This window comes from Lynx canadensis, chromosome A3, assembly GCF_007474595.2.
Source record: "Lynx canadensis isolate LIC74 chromosome A3, mLynCan4.pri.v2, whole genome shotgun sequence".
Taxonomy (NCBI): Eukaryota; Metazoa; Chordata; class Mammalia; order Carnivora; family Felidae; genus Lynx; species Lynx canadensis.
Window position 1 is genome coordinate 25,340,724 of NC_044305.1, and position 24,437 is coordinate 25,365,160.

The 24,437-nt window shown below is 50.3% G+C and overlaps 1 protein-coding gene across 1 annotated transcript; it reads right to left on the minus strand.

Annotated features, from left to right (window-relative positions):
* Positions 1-2,382: 2,382 nt before the first annotated feature.
* On the minus strand, positions 2,383-23,908 carry BPIFB1 (BPI fold containing family B member 1). The gene is made up of 16 exons (XM_030309794.1): positions 23,773-23,908; positions 21,408-21,564; positions 19,975-20,116; positions 19,261-19,368; positions 18,233-18,382; positions 17,396-17,477; positions 14,386-14,449; positions 12,537-12,622; positions 11,364-11,543; positions 10,386-10,439; positions 9,712-9,870; positions 7,824-7,891; positions 7,269-7,314; positions 6,334-6,397; positions 5,321-5,397; positions 2,383-2,441 (listed from the first exon to the last, which is right to left on the minus strand). Exons 2-16 carry the CDS (start codon positions 21,520-21,522, stop codon positions 2,409-2,411), a joined length of 1,428 nt encoding a protein of 475 aa, XP_030165654.1. The 5' UTR covers positions 21,523-21,564; positions 23,773-23,908; the 3' UTR covers positions 2,383-2,408.
* Positions 23,909-24,437: the final 529 nt, after the last annotated feature.

Below are 24,437 nucleotides of genomic sequence, written 5' to 3' on the forward strand. Positions count from 1 at the left end.
AAAATGGGAATGTTAATCTCACAGGAAGTGCTTAGTCCTGTCTGGGGACTGAGAGGCCCCCATGGACTAGAGGCTGTTTAGCTGTCACTGTTATTTTGAGGAATAAGAATACTGGGTCATTGTCCTGACATGATTCAGGTGGGAGGCTTGGGTTCCCATCGACTCACTGACTGTGTATTACCTGTTCTCTCATCTGTAAGACAAAGAGAGTAGTACTTCCTGTGAGGCAGGGTAATTTACTGAGGAATCACTGGTGTTTTTTATTTGCTGCTGCTGCTAAGCCTTGGAAGGAAGCAGAGTTTTCGCTTCCCCGGCCAAGGAAGGCGGTGGAGTCTTGGAGCTCCAGGTCTGGGGGTTCCTGCCTCAGAGGTGCGTGGAGGGTGGTTTTGCTTTGGGGCCCCAAACAGAAGGAGGCTGGCACAGAAGACAACCCTTCTCCTTCTTTACGGGAAGTAGAGACCGAAGGTGGAGAGGCAGAGATGAAGGCACAGAGTGGAGGGAGGCAGTGTGGGGTAATGGTTAGGGGCTGCTTGGTAGCCATGGTGAGTGTTCAGAGTCTCAGTCTCTTCATTTGTCAAGTGGGGCTGCCAGAGGCCGTGGGGAAGGCCGGGTGAGACCCTTAGTGTGATACCTGTAGGGCAAATGCTTATCTTGGTTTGGGTTCCCCAGAAGCAGACCCTGAGAGCAGGGTTTGAGTGCAGGTGGCTGATTTGAGAGGTGATCCCAGGAGTTGCTGGTAGAGGGGGAAAGAGAGGTGGAGAAGGAGCTGGCCCAGAAAGGTGTGTTTGAGCAAGTGACCCCCGTGGGCACCTGAGCTCAGACCTGTGGGGTGCTGTGTGGGGTTGGAGTTGCCCCCTGCCCCAGGCGGTGAGGAAGCGGGTTATTTATCCATCAACCTCCAGGAAGCCCCTCCTCCAGAAAGAGGTCATGGGTGGCTGGAACCCGGGAGCCATGGCTATTTTGGAGAAGTGCCTCAGACTGGGCGTTGGAGCCACTGTCCTCTAAAGGGTCGTGGGTGGGACAGGGATCCCATCATTGGAACCAGATGGGACCAAAGACCAGAGAGAGGCCCTACCCCATCTTCCAGGCTCCTCGAAGCCCCCCTTTCCCCTCAGATCCTTGCACGACCCTAGGGAGCCAGGAGGGACCTGCCCCAGACAAGATGGAGGTTGACTTTCTCATCTTCCTGGTCAGAGATGGTTCAAACCTCAGACTCAGTACAATTTAGAGAAACAGTGGAATGTGATGTGTGGAGAACAGATGGCAAAGTTGTGTCTGGGAGTTGGGGGTGTATGTGGAAGCTGCGGAGCCTGGCACTCAGCAACTGCCCAGCAAGTGTTTGCTGACCCTGTGTAAGTGTCTCGAGCAGGGTCTTGTCCTGTCCCCTGGTGTCCCTCTTGGCCTCGCCCATGTCTTGTAGATAGGAGAAGTTCCTTCCTGGCTGCCTTCCCAGGCTGTCACCATTCCCCTGCCTGTTTACACCCTGAAGGTGGTAATGCCTTTTCCTGAAATACCCAATGTCCCATCCTCTGAGGTCCTTTGTGTAACTGAAGGCCTCTGTGTCCTGGGGCAAGCCTGAGTCTAGAGAACAGGGGCCCTATTGTCTGTCTTGAACCTGCTAACATCAGGGAGACAATGGCAGTCACACACTGTCCAAGTGGGAGGGGCCTTTAGTGATAAGGCCCAACATCCTGAAGTCCAGGTAACAATAGTGACAATGACATCACCCACAGATGACATGTCTGAGTACCTTCCATGTGCCAGGAACACTTCTCTCTCATTTCATCCTCATGATAGCCATTCAAGGTGGGGACTACAATTCTCCTCATTTTGTAGAGAGGGAAACTGAGGCCCATAGAGGGGAAGCCACATCCCAAGGGTCAAACTACTGTTGAGGGGTCATGCCAGAATTCAAACCCTAGTTCATTTCTCTCCAGAGTCACACTGTTCAGAGAGCCCTCAATCCATCACACTGTCTACATCAACAAAACATGTGTCCCCCACCAAAGAGATGGTCCCACCATAGGTGTTATTGAGGCTGACACAGAAGGAAGGAGGGCACAAATGACTGCCTTATTCCTGAAACCCAGGGAAGCAGCCATGATCTTGGATGTTATCTTTATATAGTCCACGCATGGCCCAGGCATAGCTCGGGCATAGGCCACATTGGCTGAGATGTGCCTAAACATGACTCTGATGTGGCTTGGATGTTCAGTTCCCAAACCTGCAAATGACTCCTGAGTTGGGACAAAGATACACTCCACGCTGTAGGAGTCACAGACAAGTATTTATTTATTGCAGAGAGAGACAGTCTACAGAGCTGGCTTCCATACTCCTACTGGGACCCAGCCTGCCCTGGATGGCCATCATCCAAGTCTTCACGGGAGACAAGAGGGTGGTCTGGGGCTCTACTGGGAGGCCGGGGTGATCACAAGAGAATCCTTGAGTTGGAGGAGAAAAACCAATTCAGCGTTTTACCCCCTACCTTGTTGTGGTTTATGCTGGTGTGTGTTCCACAAGGTGACCGCTGGCTTTGGGAATCATGACCCTGAACTCACACAGAATTCTTGGAAGGGTCAGAGGAGTAGGGTCTGTCTGTGAGCAGTGATGCTGTGCAGGGGTCTGGAGCACAGGTAAAGTGTCTGCATGCAAAGTATGGGATTGTGTAGGACTGTCGTCCCTGAGCCCAGGTGATCACCAAAACTCCCCAAGAAGTTTCATAAAATGCAGATACTTAGGTGTATTCACTGGGTCCAGGCAAGCTAACTTTTTAACAATGCTCTTTTTTTTTTTTTAAACTAAATGTGATGGAAGGAACTTAACCTATTAGATTTCCCCCAATATTTTATTATGATAATTATTAAACAGAGCAAAGTGGAAAGAATTTTCCAGTGAACACTTGTATACTTAGCACCTAGTTTCTGTCATTAGCTTTTTCTAAACCATACTTGCTTTATCTCATATCTATCCACTTATTCATTCCTCCGGCTAGCTTTTAAAACATATACAGATCTATAAAAAGGAAATCGATGGACTGCTATCTCAAAACAAATGAATAGAGCAAAACAGGAAACTTGGAAACAGACCCAAAGAATGAAACGATACCTTTCCAACCCAAAGTACAAATGATGGACCATGCAGTGCAAGTTGATTTAAAAAAAAAATAGAGGAAAGTAGCTAAATGCCTCCTAAGAAGAGATATGTGAAATAAACCAAGCTCTAGCCATTTAGTTGTATGGACACTGCCGTTCATCCAACATGAGTTGAGTGTAGTATGTATTTTAGATAAACTGCTTATATTTTAACTGGATCATTGCAATGTAGTCCGTTAGAGTAAGACCTGTGTATTCATACGTCTGCTGGATTTTATGGATGAGAAAGCTGGGCTCAGGCTGAAGGACCTGCCTGAGGTCCATGGCTAGAGAGAGGCAGAGCTGGGATTGAAAGGGTCCTCTGGTTTCTGAGTCTAGACTTTCAGCCTCTCTCTGTACTATCCACAGCGCTGTCCTTGTTTTTGTCCATCGCAGCCAGCTGAAGGGTAGACACAGATTTTGGGGGTGGGCAGCTGGTAGGTAGTAAGTCATCCACAGCTTGCCTTGGAAGCTAGTTAACAAAGCCTCCTACCCTGCCACCAATGTGATCTCGTGGCATGTGGAGAGGCATTTCTGAGACTTCTTTCCTTTGTGAATTTCTCCAGAACTTAATAATTCAGGAATTCACTGATACCAATCCACAACTTTAGGAAAATCGGGACTAATAGGAGTTTGGCCTTCTGGCCTTAGGTTGGACACCTTGGCCATGGAAGGGTGGGCAATCACCTGTGGATTTTCTTTTCTTTTTTTAATTTTCTTCTTATTTATTTATTTAAAAAATTTTAATGTTTTATTTATTTTTGAGAGAGAGAGACAGAGAGACAGAGCACGAGCAGGGGAGGGGCGGAGAGAGGGAGACACAGAATCTGAAACAGGCTCCAGGCTCTGAATTGTCAGCACAGAGCCTGACGCGGGGCTCGAACTCACAGACCGGGAGATCATGACCTGAGTCAAAGTCAGACACTTAACTGACTGAGCCACCCAGGTGCCCCTCTTTTTCTTTTTCTTTTTTTAAATCTTATTTATTTTGAAAGAGGGAGAGAGAGGCCAAGAGAGAGAGAATCCCAAGCAGGCTCCGTGCTGCTTAACAGAGACTGATGCGGGGCTTGATCTCTCATGAACTGTGTGATCATGACCTCAGCTGAAATCAAGAGTTGGACATTCAACCGACTGAGCCACCCAACCTCCCTGGATTTTCTTAATTCTTAATAATTCTGCTTTCAGGGCACCTGGGTAGCTCAGTTGGTTAAGCATCCTATTCTTGGTTTCAGTTCAGGTCATGATCTCACGGTTTTGTGGGTTCGGGCCCTGCATCAGGCTCCGCATCAGTGCGGAGCCTGCTTGAGATTCTTGGTCTCTCTGTCTCTCTCTCTCTGCCCCTCCCCAACTCGTGCTGTCTCTGTCTCTCTCAAAATAAGTAAATAAACTAAAAAAAAATCTGCTTTCAATGTCTCCCCCACCTAGAGTGGACTAGAAACTCCAAGAAGGCAGGGGTTTCTGTCTGTTTTGTTCACTGTTGTGATCAGTGCCTGGTACACAGTAAGTGCTTAATAAATGTCTGCTGACTGGCTGGCTGACTGAGAGGAGCCCACCTCACTGTCATTGGCTCCTGCAGAAGTTGGGGACCAAAGCAGGTGTTATGAGGGCAGGTGCAGAGGGCAGATCCCAACTTTGCCACCTATTGTGTGTGTCCTTGGAAATGGATTTGTCATTCACGAGTCTCAGTTTCTCTGTCTGCAAAATGGGGATATACGACATAGGGTGAGTGTGAAGACTGAACAAGATGCTGTTGAATGGCACAGAGTGATTATGGGCTATTAAATATTGTTAATGATAATATTTGGGGTGGGAGTGATGCTGTGATAGCCTCACTCCCTAGTAGGTGTCAAGCGGACATTGCTCAGCGAGCATCTATTAAGCATTTACGGTGTGCCAAGCCTTACTGAATGAATGAACAAATGAATGAATGAGTGAATGAATGAATGAGTGAATGAATGAATAACAGGTAGAACAGAAAGAGCCGGAGACAAATGCACCCCAGGCTAGGACAGTCGCACTCTTACACTTATAGATGAAGAAGTGAGGCCACGAGAAAAGAAGGGACTTGTCCAAGGCCCCCCATGAGTGACCAGTGGGGTTAGCACTGGAGTGCGGGGCCCTACCTCCCAGCTCAGGGCTCCCCCCAGCAACTGTGCCCTCCCTGGGGCAGGATGTTTAATCCCACTCACCTTGGTAAGAAAGCTCGAAGCTTCCTCGAATCCCAAGGCCTTCACCATCGGTATCGAGATCCCGGGTCTTAGTTTGCCTGAAATAACGAATGTGGTCAGAGACTGGGGTGGGATAGAGCAGCCGTGGGTGGGGAACTCGGGACCTGGCACACCCAATTCGGACTGTGCCTCATGCTCCTTGCCTGTTCTCTGGCCCCAGCATCCACCCAGCCTCATCTCCCCTCCCCGTGCTTCCAGCACAGTAGCCGGTAGCTCCAAAGGGCACTCTTCACCTCCTCCCACACCTCTGCTAAAGAACAGCCAGAATGACTGTTCTGTCATAAAGAACGACCTCCCTGTCATTCACAAGGGAGGTGCCTGTACGTTGAGATTTCCTGCTCTAATAAAATAATGAAAAAGATGTCGTTGGCATAGGTTAGTAATTCACCTCTCCCTCCCCAACTTGGGGCTTAAGTAGAGTAATTCCACCTTTTCTCTTGACTTCCACCTCTAGTAACACAAATAACAACGCAAACATCAGGAATAGTTAAGAGACGTTGAGACCCAACTGTGCCAGGCACCTCCTTCAGCCCCTTAAAATCATCGTCTCCTTTATGTGCCTGAGCAAGGTACTTTTATTTTCCCATTTTACAGATGGAGAAACTGAGTTAGGATGATAAGGCAGCTTGCTCAAGGCCAGGTAGCCAACAAGAAGGGGAATCGGGACTTGAACCCAGGTCTACCTGAGGCACCTTGAGCGTGTCCTAGTTGTCTGTTTACACCTCTGTCTCTCTGCCATCAGCCCTGTGAGGCGGGGGCATTGCCTGGTTTGTCTTTGCATGCCTATGTACTGGCACTAGTAAAGGAACTGGGCTGGAAAGTTGGAGATGGGAGAGGTCATTTCTAGTTGGGTGACCAGGAAGGCTTCCTGGAGGAGGTGGAATTTGACAGAAAGTGAGATGCAGGCAGGCGGAGTGAAGCATCCACCCTCAAAGCCCTAGGGAGTTGGGGGGATGGACGGCAAAGGGACGCACCATTCTGGTTTGGCAGTAGGACGGAGTTGAGGATCTCAGTGGTGACGTTTTTCAGAAGTTCAGGCTGTGAGAGAGAGGGGCATTGTTACCTTGGCTGAGGATCCAGAGTCCCCCCCCCCCCGCCCCCCCCCCCCCCCCCGCCCCCCCAGCTATTCCTAGAATGGGTATGGCCCAGCCCCAGGATCAGGGCAGCCAGGAGACATACTGGAATCCCAGGCCTCTGCCAGTGAGAGCTGTGAGGGATCCAGGGGACCAGACATACTGGGGGCAGTACAAACCCATCTGGGGGATTGGGGAATATTAGAGGGATGCACTCCCTGCCCGCAGGGGCTCCACTGCTCTGTTCTAGCTGAATTTGCCCTGAGGGAATTTCACCCTGTTTCCCAACTTTTGACTTCTCTGGTGAAGCCAGAAGTTCTGATTTTCATGTGAGAACATCCCCACTTAAAAATTAGCCAAAAAAAAAAAAAATTAAAAAACAAAACAAAACATGAGGACCAAAAAACAAAACAAAACGAAACCATGGCAGGAGACAGGAAGCAGCCAGTTTGAGATCCCTGATCCACTCTGGGGAAACAGAGGACCTCAGGGAAGGGGCTGTCCAGGGTCACTGAGATGAGTCTACATGAGCAAAATGAGACTGCAAAAAGAAGGGATTTGTTTTCTCATTTAGGACCAAAATGTTACAGAAGAAAAGTAAATATGTATCTGTGAGCATTTAGCACATTCTCAGCGGTGTCCGGCATGCAGCAGGTGCTCAGTAAACACCAGAGCCAGGAGGTTGGACTTTGTGGCTGATAACGTGGAGGCTGGCCAGCCCACCATGGGGCTGCCTATGGGGACCTTGTTCGAAGCAAATCCTGGTCAATGTCTGTCTTTGAAATGGACCATCCCGGGCTGTCCCTGTGCTCCAGGGACAATCTATTAATACTCACGTTGAACAGGCCAATGCCTGAGTTCATCAAGTGGATTCGATCAGAACTGCAACAGAAGATGCCAGTGAGAATGGCCCCTCAGAGGCTCATTCATTCACTCATTCATTCATTCATTCATTCACTCATTCAACAACTATTTATGGAGCACCTACTATGTAGAGCTTGACTTGTTCCAGCAGGCTCTAGTTTGCAACCCCTGAACTCCCTTTGGGGCAACAGGAGGGCTATGGGGTGTGGGGAGAAGTACAAGAGGCAGTTGGAGCCCTGTGCTTCTGGGCTTGGGGTCAGCATCTGGGCTTGACTGTCAAAGCCGCTGTCCTGGAGGTGTTTAGAATGAGCTGAGGGGATGGTGCCGGGCAGGCTGTTCCCATGGCTGCTGCAAGGCCACTTTCCTTTCTTTCCCTTCCTCTGACATTTGGTCCCCAAAGCGGGATAGTCCAGGCAAGGTCGCCTTTCTGCCCATCTAGGAGTAGCCTTTATTCCATCCATGCTCACACTCCAGAGATTCGAAACATCCCACTGGTCACAGGGTGAGACGGTGATTTACATGTTTACCTGATTTCGTTAAAGCTGAGCATAAGTCGGTCATCTCTGGTGTAAAACTGAGCTTCTGAGCTGGCTTCCTGCAACGAGAGAAGCCCAGGCCCCATTTCTTTCAGGAGTTGCGTCAAGCATGGGCTGTGAGGTTATAGAAGGAGGATCTGGGGTCAGGTCGACACTGTCTAGATCTCAGCTACTGGCTCTGACTTTGGGAAAGGGTTTGGCCTCTCTGGGCCTCGCTTTCCTCTTCTATTAAATGAGACAGTATTTGTACCCACCGTCTGCTGACCAGATTACAACATGGGGTTGTTGTGGGCAATGATGATGACGATGACAGCTGCCGATATGCACAGAGCCCTCATTGTGTGTCAGGCAGTGTTTTAGTAACTTTATCTGATTATCTCCTTTGATCCTCACAACCCCGTGAAGTGGCTCCTATTATTACCCCATTGTAAAGGTGAGGAAACTGAGGGACAAAGAAGACCAGTAAGCCTCCAGTAAATGTTAACCATTGTTATTATTGGAAGGTCAGTAGCTAGCAAGGTCTCCAATATGGGCGTCAAAGATATACATCAACTTGACCTGTGGGCTGGGTGAGCCTGAGGGCAGAGCCAGGCTCCAGCTCCAGGTCGGATGCACCCAGAGACCAGACTTGTCCTGCAGGCCTGGGCTTGGTGGCCTTTTGAAAAGTGTCTGCCATTGGCCAAGGAGGGGCCAAGTCAATAAAGAGCGAGGCTGGCATGGGCAGTCCCTTCCTCCTGCTGGTTGCGGGGTCAGAATATCCTTTAATATAGGAAGCCAGGGCACTGTGCATCCTGTATTCTTTGTGAATAGTACCCCCTGACAGTGTGGGTGGACAACCTGCACAACTGTACGCAGCAACCGTGCTGTAAGGGGAGTGTCAACTTTAGTCTACCAACAGCCGGATACTTCCAGACTCTTTGGTTAAGCATGGTTCCAGTGCCCAAACACGAATCCTGCCTTGTCTTTTCCCTTTGCCCTTTGCCCTCTGTCGTGGATGTGGTTGGGGCCCCACTCAGATCTCCTCTATGGGGCTCTCTGGCAGCTCTCCCCGATAAATTACTTTTGTAAGAATCCTTCTCTTAGGCTCTGTTTCTAGGGCCCAACCCTAAGATACCATACTATTGGGATTATCCTTTGGGGACCCCCCCCACCTCTATACCTTTACCCACAGAGTCCCCCTGCTAAATGGAAACTCTGAGATGTGACCTGCTGGGGTTACTGAGAAAATCAATCAAGAACTTAATTGGAGCTGATTTAGTTCTGCTCATACTTCAGAAGAGGAATTACCCTTTTCCCCCTCAGTCTCTGTGGTTTGGATACAGCCAAACTCCCGACTCAGGTGTATTTTTCTAGCCACACTGATTGGTTCAAGAATGGGCACATGACCCAAGCTCATCCAATGAGAGTTAGCTTTGGGACTTTTGCTGCAACTACCCAGAGGAAAAGAGGCTGGTTCAGCTGATGTTGCCAACCTAATATCTTGATACAGCTTTGGGCACTTCCATGAGAAGATAATCTGTCTGAGGATGAAGGCAGCACATAGGGAAACACAGCTTCCAGGTGAGAAGAGAAGAATGAAGATGCCATTGTTTGAGCACCTGGATCCATCTATTTCTGAAGCTAGATCGTCTGGACTTTTCAGTTATATGAACTAATACAATTCCTTCTGTGCATGTGAATTAAGTTTCTACCTAAAGATCCTAACTAATAAAGTCATAGGACCAGAGTTGGACCAAAGCTCCTGGTTCTTGATTCAGAACTCCCCCTCCCCCATCCCTGCCAAGAGTGCTGGAAACAGCAAAGCAAGAGGGGGTGAATAAGACCAGTGAGTAGGAAGGTCCCCCAGGTTGCTGCTCGTGCCATAGACAATTGGACTCACAATGCCCAGGGTGAAGAAGGGGCGGTGGGCTTCATTGGTGGCGAATACTTCCAGGACGATCAATTGGGCCACCTTGGCAGTACCCTGGTCCAGAAGGAGATCTGGGGTCTCTTGAGTTAGGATCTTCACCATCTGTGTGGGCCCCAGCTGATCCGCAGCCTGGAAAGATATGAGATCTGCATAAGGCCTCCCAAGTGCCTCCCCATGGCTCACAGGCCCCACGTAGCCCCTGTGACCTGGCTCCTGTCCACCTTCCTGGCCTCCCTACTTCCTTTCTGTACTTCAGCCACTGTCCTTCTCTCAGAGCTTGGAACGAATTCTTGTTCTCCCCATCTCACAGCCCTTGGTCTTGCTTCTCCCTGTTTGGAATACCCTTCTCTTCAGAGAAGCCCTCTCTAACTTCCTGGATTATATCAGGTGTCCCAGTAATGCCCTCATAACCCCTAGAATCTATCCCTTGTCACCACACTTGTAACTGAAATATTATCTGTGTAATATTGATGCAGGTCACACTGCCTTGTTAGAATGAAACTCTGTGAGGACAGGGACCTGGTCTGCTGCAGACACTAGGGCTAGAAGGAAACAGAACAGTCCTACATGTATTTTACTCCTCAGAGGACAGTGCACGGATCACAGCGAGCACCCATCAAACTGCAGACAGCGAATGGACCAACCTTGGTACTGATCACCTTGATGCTTGACTTCAACTGGCGAGCCAGCTCAGGAAGCTGAGGACGAGGGGAAGGCAGAGTGGGTCAGCTGGAGGGGAAAGGGAGGCACACCTCCAGCAGCCCCATTGCCCAGATCCCCAGAACCCCAGAAAAGCTGGTGGGTCTGATGGTCCCCATGACTGTCACTGGTGGAAAACAGCCCCTATGTCAGCTGCTGTGGGGCATGGGGTTCTCACTGGCCTGGCGTTTTACTGTGAGTTGGTGGTTCTGGGTCTTAGGCAGCTCCCTGCTCCCTGAGGACATAGAGAAGTGACCCAATTCTTACTATTGTCATGAATGTGGTTGTCAGTGACCATTCCTCTTTTCTCATCGTTTTGGTCCCTTACTCTTGAGTTCTAATCTCCAAGACCTTGGTTATCAGTTGCCTGTCAGCTGACCTGAACTCCTGCCACCCTCCCATAGCTTTGGGCCTCAGTTTCCCCATTGGTCATTCGAGAGGAGGTGACACACTCCAGCTGATGGGTGGTGATTGTCTGCTACGCTGGGTTAATATAAGGATTCCGGGGCCGTGTCGGCATCTAGGCTCAATTGTAAGGAGGACCCTGATTGATTAGTGATGTCTGCCGTGGGCTCCATAGTGGACAGCAGGGGCACGATTGCTGTCCCAGGACCACTCAATATCTAAGATGCCCTTTGGCTTGACAGGACTCTTATTTGGTAGAGGAAGCAGCTGTATCAGGTTCCAGAGGACAGAAGTGGGTCTGGCGCTGGATGTTACAAGGAAAGTTGCAGCTTTAGAGCCATATGTCAGAGTCAGGGTCTGTTTGAGGAGGGGGTGAGCTCTTCATTACTGGAGGGATTTAAACTGAGCCTGACAGGGGATTACTGCTCAGAGGCTTAGGGCAGTCCTTGAGGCCCCTTGATTCAGGAAATTCCCATGATGTAGCAGTGGGGGCCCCCTCCTCTCATGCCAAGACTTACCACATAGTCCAACAGGACTACGAGTTCTTCTTGAGGGAGCAAGGCAGCTACAGCAGCATTCACCACATCCTGCCTCACAGTGAGGCTGAAAGGGGTGTTGTCCAGGGCGGGCACCGTTAGGGAAACTGCAGACTCTTTGAACCACTTGGTCACATTTCCTTGAGAGTTCACCAACTTGGCCTAAAGAGACACAAAGCAGAGAGTTGGCTGGGAACCTTAACTCCAAAGTCTTAGCCAATAGCAACCTAGAAGAAAATGACACCATTCATCCTGTTTCCCTTTTTGCATTTGCTGACCGGAAGCTTAGCCTGGAATTCGGTATCTTGTCCGAGGTGATGAGTTATCTCAGGTGGCCAGCAACCTCTGCTCCTCTAGCACCCCTCAGTTAATCTCTGTTTTTAAACCTAGATACCTTATTTAGCATTTAGGTTTTAAGTTCTCAGATATCTCAGAAACCCTTTAGGTGAAGGGAAAATTCAAAACTGCAACAAAATCGATAAAAATGTTTGATTGTGACAGCTTCCCAAAAGATCCGTGAAAACTGGCCTGGGATTCAGGCTTTCCAGGTTGGCCAGGTCCTTCAGGGACTCCAGCCCCAGTGTGAGTGCACGGCCTCACATTTTACAGACAGCTGACAGTTACTGGCCCCCTCTGCCTGCCACTTCATCTTCTTGGTGACTTTATTGTCTACATTTTACTGATGGGGAAACTGAGCCTCAGTGAGGTGACAAAACTTGCCCAAAGTCACACAGCCAGGGAGTTGTGGAGCTGGGAGAGAAACTTAGGTCTGTGTGATCCCCAGTGATGGGTCTTGGTCCTGGGCTCTCGTTTCAAAGTTGTCAGATATTTGGGGTTTGCCAGGGCTTGCCTGAGAGGAAGGCCAAGAGCACCGGTGCGTACTCTGGCCTCTGAGTGGGGAAACCGGGGTTGGAGGACAGATCACTGGGGCTGACGTTCTGCGTGTAGCCCTTGGATTCCACCTGCTGGCGTTCCTCCATCAAGATGGTGTGCGTGGGACACATTCGGCCCGTGGAGATTTTTCTAAATCAGCCTGCGTGTCCTAACCCTGAGCAGTATCTTCTCCCCTGAAACAGACCCATGGTGTCTGATCTTTGGCGGTGAGAGAAGGGCAGTGATGTCCCTGCTGTACTTTTGACGCCCCATGACACTCACCCCCAGCTTCAGCTGGATAACATTACCCTTGATGGCAGGAGACAGAGGGTCAAACTCCAGGTGGTTAGAGCCGAGGGAAATGGGCGCTGCTTGGGACAAGAAGAAAGTTCTGTGAGGGAGGAGGGCAGTATTGGACAGGGCGCTTTGGGGGCTGCATTCACCCGGTTGGGCTTTCTGTTTGTAGGGAGGAGCAGGAATAGCAGTGTTGATAATGATGATGGGAATGACATTTACTGAGCGTATGTCAAGCACCGCAGGCTGTGCTAAACCTTTACACTTACACTCATTTGGTCTTTGCAGTAACCTTAGCAAGTAGGGCCTATTATTACCCCCATTTTACAGATGGGAAAACTGAGGCTCAGAAGAGCAAAATGACTTGCTCAAGGTCATACTGTATTTGAACCCAGTTGGTCCTGTGCCAGAGTCCTGGTTTGGAACAAGACTGAACTATTGTTTATAACTCTCCACCTCCTCCAGGGGATGGTGATCTGCATGCATTCCCCCCCCCCCCCCCCCCACAGAGTACCTGGTGCACGCCCATCTATGCAAAGGATTGCTTGTGTTTGCCTTAGGATTCCCCACTTAGCCGCCAGGTGGCAGTGGTGTCTCATCTGCCCTGGCTGTTGGGCCCGGGAATGGGCGGGGCTGCAGAGAGGTTCAGGGACAGGCTCGGGCAGTGAATTCTTGGATCCCCTGCTCCCCTGGAGAGACCTCCTGCCCTGCTCCTGAGGAACAGAGGAGCCAGACAGACTTCCCTTTGAGCCTCAGTAGCCTTGGCTAGTCTGTTCCTACCTCTGAACCTCAATTTTCTCCTCTTAAAATGGGGGTAGGTATAACAGTAATACGTGCTTCGTAGGTTGTACAGGATTGGTACCTATTTAAGTTGGCCCATATATGAAGGACTCCAGACTTGGAACTTGCAGAATTGAGTTCAAACCTTCCTCATCCCTAATTTCCTCTGTGAACTTGGACAAATGACTTAATTTCTCTGAGCCTCAGTTTTCTTATCTGTGAAGTGGGGTAATGATGACCACTTCATGGAATTGTCTGAGGAGTCACTGAGGCAGTGTATATAAAACACCCAGCCCAGTAGGTGCTTTGTGGGAGTTCAATGTGTACTAATTCCATTCTTCTCTCCCCCCTCCTCCCTGGTCACCCTTTGAGTGAGCTTCTGAAACAGTGGATGGTAGAATTTTCTTCTTCCCGCTAATCCCCACTCTGAGACCTCTGAGGACAGTACAGTTGTGACGTAGGGACAGAAGCCTGGGTCCTCCCATCTCTGCTACTCTTGGGAAGGGAGAAACGACCTCCTTCCTGAGCACACATTTTGTCTTTTCCCTTGTTTTCTCTCCTCAATAAGCCCACAGTAATTGCTATAGCATCTGTTCATTCATTCATTCACTCATTCATCCATTCAGCTCACATTTGCAAACTCTTCTCTGTGCCAGGCAGAGCACCTGCCGTGTGCCTGGGACTTTCCTGTAAACTTGTAATCCTCACTAACAATCTTGTGAGGTAGGGATGTATGAGCCCCATTTTACAGATGAGGAAAGTGAGGATAAGGAAGTGGAGTGGCTTTCCCAAAGTGATAGAACAAGTCAGTGGCAGACCTGGGATTTGAACTTGGAAATCTGGCTCACATAAACTTGCGCATGGTAGGTCCTTGTGAAGTCACAACTGTGGTGAATTCCTGTCTGCTTATCTTTGGGAGGGATCCATGGATGCTCATTCACTTGCTGCTGGGCCAAGTTGCTGTGCAGATGTGACTTGGGAGGCCTCTTCTGGGCAGAGCCAGAGCGTGGAGGCCAGCTCGGCAGCAAAGGAAAAAGGTGGGAGAGAGCTCACCTACCCCTCACCAGGCTCAGGAGGTCCACATGCATGTCCTCAAAGGCCTCCTTGATCACAGGACACAGCTGCAACAGCACAAATGCAGAGGCTCCATTACTGAGGGGCCGGACCCTAACCCCATAGTGATCCGTGTCTGGCCCACCCAGCCTGAGCCCATGTGTCCATGGCCATAGAGGTTTTTGCCTATGGGGTCGAGGACTTGGTGTTGTGTCCACTCCGCCAGCCATCCGTGCCGTCCGGAGCCCTCCCCAGCCCCTGGTGTTGCCTGGGATCTTTTGCAGTGGTTTGTCCCTTCCCCTATGTCCATGGTGTGCCTGGCCAGCCAGCTGCCCTCCCCATCAGACTCTTTGTCCTGTTCACAGGAGCCCATGTTTTCCATAAGAGGGAAATGGAGAATTCATTTCTTCATTCACTTACTTATTCAACCACTGTTTACTGAGTTCCTTCTGCATTTCAGACTCTAGAACGGGGGCGGGCAAGGCAGACCCAGCCAGACTCATGAACAATCTCTGTGCCTTTTGTGGGTTTCTAGCTCCAACACGTCCCTTTGCCCAGTGAGCTCTTCTTCCCCTAAAACTGCTAGCAGTTCTCAGCAGGGGGCTGATTTTGTTGCCTAGGAGATATTTGGAAATTTCTGGAGACATTTTTAGTTGTCACAACTGGGGGGGGAAGGCTTATCGACGTCTAGTGGAGAGAGGCCAGGGATGCCACTAAACACCCCCACAGAGTGTGGGACAGCTCCCACAACAAAGAATTACATGACTCAACGGTCAGTAACGCTGAAGGTAAGAAGCTCTGGTCTAACCTAATCCTGGCCTCACCTATTTTGCTTAAGGAGGAGGTTAAACCTTTCACTCACTTGCTCATGGGACTCCAGAGCCTTGTTCTCTGCTCTAGGCAGCACATTTTCTAGGGCAGTGCACTGAGATTTTGTCACTTTGTCTTAGATGCAATATCCCTGGTGGAAGAATCTTCTGCTTGACCACCCATTGGCACTCTTGAGAGAGGACAGTGCACTTTGAGAAACTTTTCCTATGAAAGTTTTTTATGAACAGTTAACTTTTTCTGTGAAAAACCCATTCCCTACCCCTAGCTGCTTTGCCAACCCAGAACCCAGGGAGGATGAGGGGCTTGGGCTCGGAGACCCACTCACCTGCCAGGGACCAGCCTGTTCCTCATGGGAAGGGTGTCGCTGGCAATCATCTCTCACAACTCTCTTTCTTTCATTTCCACCAGTGGCTCTCAACCCTAACTACCCATTAGAATCGTCTGGGATACCAGCTAGAACCCTCTAGGATACTAGGGCGCCACCCACACCCATGACATTGGAGTATCTATCAGTATTTTAAAAAGCTATCCCAGGTTGTTCTGATGTGCAGCTGGGGCTGGGGCCCACATATTTACACTGGAAAGGGCTTCAGCATTTTCTAGATGGGCTCCTGTCAGATTTAAGCATGCTGTGCCTTTTCTCTTCGTTTCAGGCAAAATTTTCACATGACCATTGAATCAAATCCACTGAGTCACAGTGGGGAAACGATAGTGATTAACAAAATGCCAATTTTCTCGAATCATTCATTATACTTAACTTTCACCCTTAAAAAGAGATATTATGCAAAGAACATTTTTATGCCATATTTTCTAGTGGAAAATACATTTTTAGCTGGTGAAGTATGATGCCAGTTAAAATATGATTTTGTTGGAGACTGGGAAAAAATTTCTAGCTGGGTCCTACTTTAAGAAACTCCTACCTCTAAGCAGAAATAAAATCTTAAAAGAAAAAAATATCTCATGTAAGAAGAGACAAATTTTACAAAATTCTTCATTTTCAGATTCTTTTTAGAAGTCTCTCTGCATGGTTTAGTAAAGTATTAAGTATGATGCAGCTATTACAATAATTATGAACGTTATATAGTGGCATAGAACATGCGTATAGTTTAAGGACTATTAAATTATATTGATGCTGAGAAGAGCCACATAAAACTATGAATGCATATGGATGGAGATTGGAAGGCAATATATACACAAAAGAGAGAATAGGTGCCAAGTTAAGGTAGAAGGATTATGGGCACTTTCCTCTCAAGTCATTTTAGTTATTATATCACCTTTTCAATTCAAAAAAGTTTTATTATAAAGAACATCAGTTATCTGACAAGGTGTTTTGATCTCCAGGAGGCCCACTGTGGTGAACCCATCTTGAAATTTACAGTGGAAATCAATGGTCAAAGTGAATGAATCCAACTTACAGTTATAATTCACTGTATATGTGCCCTATAAGGGACATATACACTGAGATTAACGTATGTTTATTGCCTCAGAAAAATAGATCCAGCAGGGCCTGGTGGGGGACAGACCCCTGAAGACCACAGGTTGATCAGGTTGATAGGAGACTCATGTATGCTAGAACCAGCCTGGACCACTTTGCAAGGGCCAAGTGTTAAGTTTTCAGGAATTTCTGAGCCATGTGCTAAACCCAGACATTATTAAAAATTAAATTCTAAATAAATAACTAAATAAAATAAATAAAAGCAAAGCTCATGAGAATTCAAAACTCATCACTTCCTGATTACTTTGTTATATTTTACTCTTATCTATTGCTCTTGAGGTTATTTACGTCTCTTGTATCCGTGTGGCAGGAATACCATACAATAGTGTGCTCCTGTGCCATTCTTCCCAACTCTGCTCAGTGACATCACATTAGTAGCTTGAAATTGGCCTCAGAGGAAGTGTTTATACCAGAGAAATCAGCAAGTGCTTCAAATCAGGCTTCCTTTCCCCTCAACCTCTCGAGAGTTGGTTGTTAATAATTTATCAGCACATCGCTGTTCAAGGCCTCCTGGGTGACTTCTGGCAGTTCTGTTACCTTTGCCCCAATGAGCCACTGAAAGAATGGTCAGGCCCAGAGTTTTCCTAACTCAAGGAGACACGGGGCCCTTAGCACCAGCTTGCAGTTCCACCCCAGACCCACAGAGGGAGCAATCTTTGCAGGCCAGAGAGGCTGTGATTCCACTTACCTGGGTTTTCACCAGTTTGGGCAGGGCTGGCACCAGGAGGCTCATGACCTTGTTGGCTAAGGAGTTGACCAGAAAGGAGAGCCTTGCGGAGAGGAGAAGGGGAGAGAGATTAGGAAGGGCCAGAGATGACGCTGTTTTATAGAAGGGAACACAGAGCCCAGGGGAAGAAGACACTTGCTCATGGTCACACAGCACGGAGTGTGGAGTAGACCCCCAGCCAGATGTAGACGGTGGCAGAGACTTCTCACGAACTAGGGGCTGGGGGTTGTCTTTAGAAATGTTTGCTGGAGACTGGGATGATGGCATTGGCATTTGTCCCCATTCTCCTGATAAGAGGTGGAGGAAAGCACGTTTTTGAGCACCGGCTGTTTGCCATGCACTGTGGGGAATGCTTATGGCTGCAGCCCGATCTCGTCCTGTCACTGTGGCCGGGAAGCGGAGGCATAGGGATGCACCTTGCCAGCATTGCACAGACAGTAAATGAAGACGATGCATTTGCCTGACTCCAAAGTGTGTTTTTACCCAATGCTCCACTCAAGGCTGCCTGAGGTGGTTTGAGGCGCCCTAGGAATGTGGCTCCTCTCCGCCTTCAAATGTTTGCCCCACTTCCTGGCATGATGCCTGAAATCCCACCATCCTTGATTCTGCTCTTGATGTCTTGAACTTGAACTTGGCATCACAGATTCCCTGGAAGGAGCTTCAGCCAAGAGTCAGGAGGGATATAAGTCCCTTTCTTTCTCTGGGCTTCAGTGTTCTCCATCTGTAAAATGGGGCAAGGCCACAACCTGGTCCCCTCCCAGGCATGGTGGGAACCCAGAGGCAGGTGGCCACACTCACTTTTGCAGCAGGCTGATGCGCAGGCTCCCATGGCTATTGGAGCAGTCCTCGAGGACGAGGTGGGTGTGGCCCCTCTCACTGGCGTTCACTGTGATGATGGCTTGGACCTCTGTCTGCATGTGCATCTCCACGATGGTCTTAACCAGGGGCCTGGGAGTGGAGGTGTCCGTGCTGTCTCAGCCCCAGGTCCGGGCAAACATGCCGTCTGTCTCTCTCACCTCCCAGCTCAAGCGCCTCTGCTGATTCTCTGCATCTCCCCCAGTTTCCACCCCACCATGTCCCAGGCTCAGGGTTTGGATCCCTCTCCTGGTTTAAATCCTCTGCATATATCAACAGCTCCCAAACTGATACCCAACTCCGTACCCAGATGTCTGACAGGTGCTGCAAATTTAACATGTACAAAATTGAACTCCAGCTCCTTCCCCAAACCTGCTCCTCTCATGATTGTTCCTGTCTTGGTTGCTGACCACTCCGTCCTGCCAAAATCCCTGGGGACAGTCTTGACCTCTCTCAATCTCTCTCTCTCTCTCTCTCTCTCTCTGACATTCTGTCCATCAGAAAATCCTGTTGCTTCTACCTACCTCTGAAACATATTCAGAGTCTGATCACTGCTCACCACCTTCCTGCCTCCAAACCCTGGTCCAAGCCATCGCTGGCTCCTCCTGAATGTAACAGTAGCTTCTGGATGCCCTCCCTGCCTCCAAACACACAGCCAGAGGGATTCTTTAAAAGTTAAATCATGTCTTGTCCCTCCTCTGCTCAGAACCCTCCATGGTTCCCATTTCATTCAGTAAAAGCCAAGTCTTCACCTTGGCCCACAAAGCACCACAAGGCCCTCACCTCCCACCATTCTCCCCCCTTCTCTCCACTCTCTTTGCCATTATTTGGACAAAGCAGGTGCCTCAGGATCTTTGCACTTGCTCTTCCCTCTGCTTGGGACTCTCTTTACCAGATACCTGCCTGGAGAAAAGGGGCGATGTGTAAATGAACCTGTCAGGCCTGCTGTGTCTGACTGAGGAGACACTCACGTGTTGAGTCCAGCCACCATGTCCAGGGGGATCTTGACCGCCAGCCCTTGGCCTTCATCTGAAGGTTGCACCAGCAGTTGGAGGATGTTGGCTGAGGTGACTTTCAGCCTAGGTGGGACATAGGACACATGAGATTCATACCTTATGCTCAGCTGAGTATCATCCCCAAACCTGCCCACTGCATCTTTCCTGTCTCCCCTGGTGGCCAGCCAGGGGTTTCTGCCCAGCAGCTGGACCTAAATCCTGCCCCCTGACTCCTCGCCAGCATGGCCTGGCCCCCTCCCTCCCTGTCACCACTGCTCAAAATGCTCCCATGATTCCCCCATGTTGGAGACTAATCCCAGTTCCTTGGGCTGACTTGGAAGACTCTTTGTGACGTGGCCCCGCTGACCTCCGTCCTCACCTTGGGGGCTTGAGTGCCAGCTCTTCTGATGGACTCTCACCCGTCTGTGCCTTTGCCCAGGCTGGTCCCACTGCCTGGAATGCCATTTTCTTCTTGTCTTCTGGTGAGCACGGAGTCATTGGCTCACCTGTTCCCTCCACTGAGAAGTGTCACTCTATCCCTTCACTCTCCTACCCCAGGGGACCTTCCTCTGGGGTCACCCTGTTAGGGTACCTGTGTCACTCTCTTATGGTCATCGTTAACTCCTCTGGGAGCTTCTGAAGGAGGTGTGGGGAACGAGCTAGTGCCTAGGTCTGTCCCGCTCCACTCACCAGATGATATGGTTCAGGATGGAGTTCACCAGGTTGCCGAGTATGGGGATGCCCCCGGCTGGCTTCTCCCGTATGGTGCTGAGCAGTGGCAGCTGCTGGAGGATGTTGACAGCGTCGTGATCCTTCAGCTCCTGTGTCAGCCCTGGAGGCAGATCCTAGAGATCAGGGTCCAGCAGGAGGGGCAAGACGGACGGCATGGCAGTGGCTTCAGGCTGGGAGGGGGCATCGCTCAGGGCTACCTGGACCCGGACGTAAGGGCAAGGGGATGGATGACCGTCTGCGGTGGAGACGTGGCTTTGAGGATGATGGTCTAGATGAGCCATTTTCACATAAAGACGAAGGTAGGGGCATAGGTGGGACCATTCACGCTCCGAGCATTGCCAGCCTCTGCGGGAACACTGGCCAGGATACAGGCGTATGGACCTGCATCCCTCCCGCCAGCCGGCAGCAAGCTCTGGAGCCAAGAGGCAGGGAACCCACAAGACCGTGTTGGGGCTGGTTTTGCTGCCAACACACACTTGCTAACAATTCTCTGGCACCCACATCATATGGGCCTGTTGTCCAAAGAGCCTCAGGTGCCGAGCTGAGATAGGAGAAGCCGGGAGTCCTGGGTTCTGGTCCCTGCTGGACTTTCCCCCCGCAGCCAGAGCCCATTTGGCTTGTATGAAGAGCAGGTCAGAAGTTCCAGCTGCTCCAGAGGCAGCTCCAGAAGCAGCCCTCAGCCCATGACTGATGGGAATCGCGGTATAAATACCCCAGCTCCCTCAGCCCGCAGGCAGGATGACCCAGGTGTGTGTCCCCCACTGTGTCCCAGAGTCCCTGTGTGTTACTGCCTCTCGGCAACAAAGCCGTCTTTTTGTCTGCTCCGTGACGATGGAGGTGGGCCCCGTAAATATTCCTCCTCTGGAAAAATGTGGAGCCTTGTCCATGGAGGCTCTGGAGGGACGTAAAGAAGGAAGGGGCCCAGTGGAATCATGGAATTTAAGGGAGGATCTTGGAATCGTGGACTCTTGAAGTCATAGACACTCCTAATCTTTTTTTTTTTTTTTTTTAATTTTTTTTTTCAACGTTTATTTATTTTTGGGACAGAGAGAGACAGAGCATGAACGGGGGAGGGGCAGAGACAGAGGGAGACACAGAATTGGAAACAGGCTCCAGGCTCTGAGCCATGAGCCCAGAGCCTGATGCGGGGCTCGAACTCACGGACCGCGAGATCGTGACCTGGCTGGAGTCGGACGCTTAACCGACTGCGCCACCCAGGCGCCCCAACACTCCTAATCTTTATAACTCATCCTCTCGAGTCTCACCCTGGACCTGGGATCGCAGCTGTGCCTTGCACACCCCCAGTGATGGGGGACTCCCTCCCTCATTCGAGGGCCACTCCCCCTGCCCTCTTGCCTTATGGCGGTGAGGCTTGGGCAGCAGAGACTTACTCTCTTTGATGACTTCACGGCCGAGGCTAAGAACCGCAGGGGGGCGGAGGGTGGTTTCAGCCAAAGTCACTGCCAGCAAACCACAGAGGAGGGTGAAGGTTAATGGGCCAGCCATCTTTCTGGGGATCGGTGAGCAGCACGTGATAGGTGAAGGAACCTGGGGTGAGCACAGAAGGCCCTGTTAGTTGGGCAGAGAGGTCAAGGACAGGCCCACCATGCCTGGTGACTTGGGGCATAAAGTCCAGAAGAGGCTGTTTAGTGAAGTGGTTAAGAGTGTGGGCTCTGGAGCCCGACTTTTGGGTCTGTGTCCTGCCTCTGCCACTAGGTGCTAGTTGTGTGGCCTTAGATAATCAGTTTAGCCTCTCTGCCTCAGTTTTCTCATCTGGCAAATGGGCCTAATGAAATAGTACCTGCCTTCATAGAGTCTGGCACTTAAAACCCTCTACAATCCAACCTTGGCCAGCTTCACCTCCTGCTTATTCCCCTCTTGCTCTATAAAGTTCCAGTCATTCCAAACTGCTCGAAGTTCCCAGAATATAACCCCATCCTCTCCTGTTTCTGTGCCTTTGTTCTAACGCTTCCTGCTTCCGATAGTGTGTTTCCCCTTCCTTATCTGCCTGCTGAACTCTTATTCATCCTTTAAACTCTGCTTACATTTCCCTTTCTCTGTAATTTTTTTCCTTCCTGCAGTCAGAGGCCCTGGACTATGCTTGGAGAAATGCTGCCTTGGGGGCTGCTGTGTGCCCAGGACAGGAAGTTTGGAGAAAGGAGGGCAATGGTTATTCAGGTAGGACGCAAAGTGGGCAGGAAATTTGCTTGATTGATATGAAGGGGACTGAGAAGGGATAGGTGGCTGCTTGAACCCAGGGAGAGAAGGGCAGAGAGAGGGAGGAAGAGGCCCGTGGGTGCCTCCTGGCAGAGGGACTTGGCTGCTCCTTGGCTGCTCTGTGCCCTCCATGGGCAGAGCATCAGCCCCTGGAAGCTGGTCCTGAGCCCTCCAGCCTGCACCCTGGCTCAGTCTCCAAGCCCCCAGGCAAACTTCTGCCTCCTGCTTGGAGGGAGGGAAGATGCTGACCTGGAGATCCAAGCCCTTGCTCAGCTCAGCATGTGGGTTTCTTGCTGCCAAAGACAAGCATGGCATCTGGATGGCATGTGTCTCTCGGCTCGGGCAACATGAGCTCTCCGAGACACTTGCTATAATGGTTCAACATCTGTCTCCCAGACTGGGCTGTGAGCTCTGGGAGGAGTGTTGGGTCTACCTGCTCCCCATTGTGTCCCAAGCACCTGGCATTGTGTCCCAAACACCTGTGGGTGTCTAATAAATAAATGGTTGCTGAATGAATGAATGGCCTCGGGAGCCTTGGGAAAACGGGGAATCTGAGCCTGCCCAACCGAGCAGGTCTGGGCCGTCAAGACTGAGAGTGGAGGAGAAATACCATGGGCCTCAGGGCCAGATAGACCCGAGCTGGAGGTCTGCTGCTACCACTTGCTGTGTGATCTTGGGCAAATGACTTACCCTCTCTGAGCCTCAGTTTTCCTTCTGTAAAAATAAGGGGTAATTATAGTAGTTGTATCACAGCGTTGTTGGGAAGATTGAATGAGCCACAAGTGTTCATGAGTATTGGCTGTTTTTATGATGATGGTAGTATAACTAATACTGGGGTCAGAAGGAACCACCTTGGAATCAAAGCCAGAAGGTAAGAGAGGTGGTGCCCGGCACCCTGCTCTTCTGCCCAGGAAGCCCCCACCCCACTCCATAATCTTTTTCTTTCAAACACCCTGACCCTATTTCCCTTCATTATCTTTGCACACCACCCTGTCCTCTGATCAGAGTGCTCAGGGAGCCAATAGTATGGTAGCATCCCCTCCTGTGGAAAAGGGTCTCCTCCCCAGATCCAAGGACCATACCCACACCCGCCACATCATGCCTCACCTCCTGGCCTTTGCTTATGCGGTTCCCTTTACAATGGGATGCCTTTCTCTCTTCCTTTGTCCAGCCAACTTCTGCTTGTCTTCTCAAGTGACATGCCACCTCTTCCAGGAAGCCTTTCTTGACTGCTCCTTACCACAATGTCCCTGGTCTTTCCTTGAGCACAGCATGTATCACACTGGCCCATGTTGGGAATTACTTGAGGACCCGGTTAGTCTGATACTTCTCTTTGTCCCCAGAATCACTCCAGCATAGAGCTGGGCACAGAATAATTGGTGTGTGCAGGGTGGGTTTATGTCATTGGGATCAGGCCAAGGAAAGACTCAGCCAGTCCAATTCCTTCGTTACTGCTCTTTGGTCTTCTGGGCAAGGGAGCTGAGAGCTGAGAGCCTCTACCCTCTACTAGGAGGGTCCTAGTGGACTAAGGGAGCTTACCTCCAGGCCAGGCCTCCCTCCTGGTCTTGACCTGACTGCAGCAGGTGTCTCCAGCTTAGAACCTTTCTGGTGCCCTAGGCTTTCAGGCCGTTTCCTACACCTTTACCTGGACACGCCGGAGTCCTCAGTCTTCTCTCCTCGGACACTGGGTCTGGAAGTCTAACCTTATATCTTACACACCCCAGTCTGGGAAGTCACCCTTTGCATTTGGGCTGAGACCTTGGGCTGGGCTGAGGTCTCCAAGGTAAATATTTGTGGCTGCTGGTGAACCACATCCCTGCCTGGAGGCAGCCTTGGGACTCCAGCTTCCCAGGATTTGGAGAGAGGAGGGTCTGGGCCGCCATGAGGGGTGGGCGGGGCGCTGGGGCACCTGGCAGAGGAACTGAATCAGGCACAATGTGGCCAGTGAAAGGGGCTCCCTGCCTTCTGGACAGTCACTCCCACGGGGACAATGATGAGAACGGTAGCAGTGACGATGTATTAAGCGCCTACAACATGGCAGGTGCCACCCTAGGCTTTACATTGGTCATGTCAATGAAGCCTCATCCCCACCAGGATCAGTACCATTATCACAACGTCACCACGGAGGAACCTGCCTCATACAGTCAGCAAATGGCAGAGCCAGGATTCAGCCAGAACTCTGACTTCAAAACCTATCTGGGGAT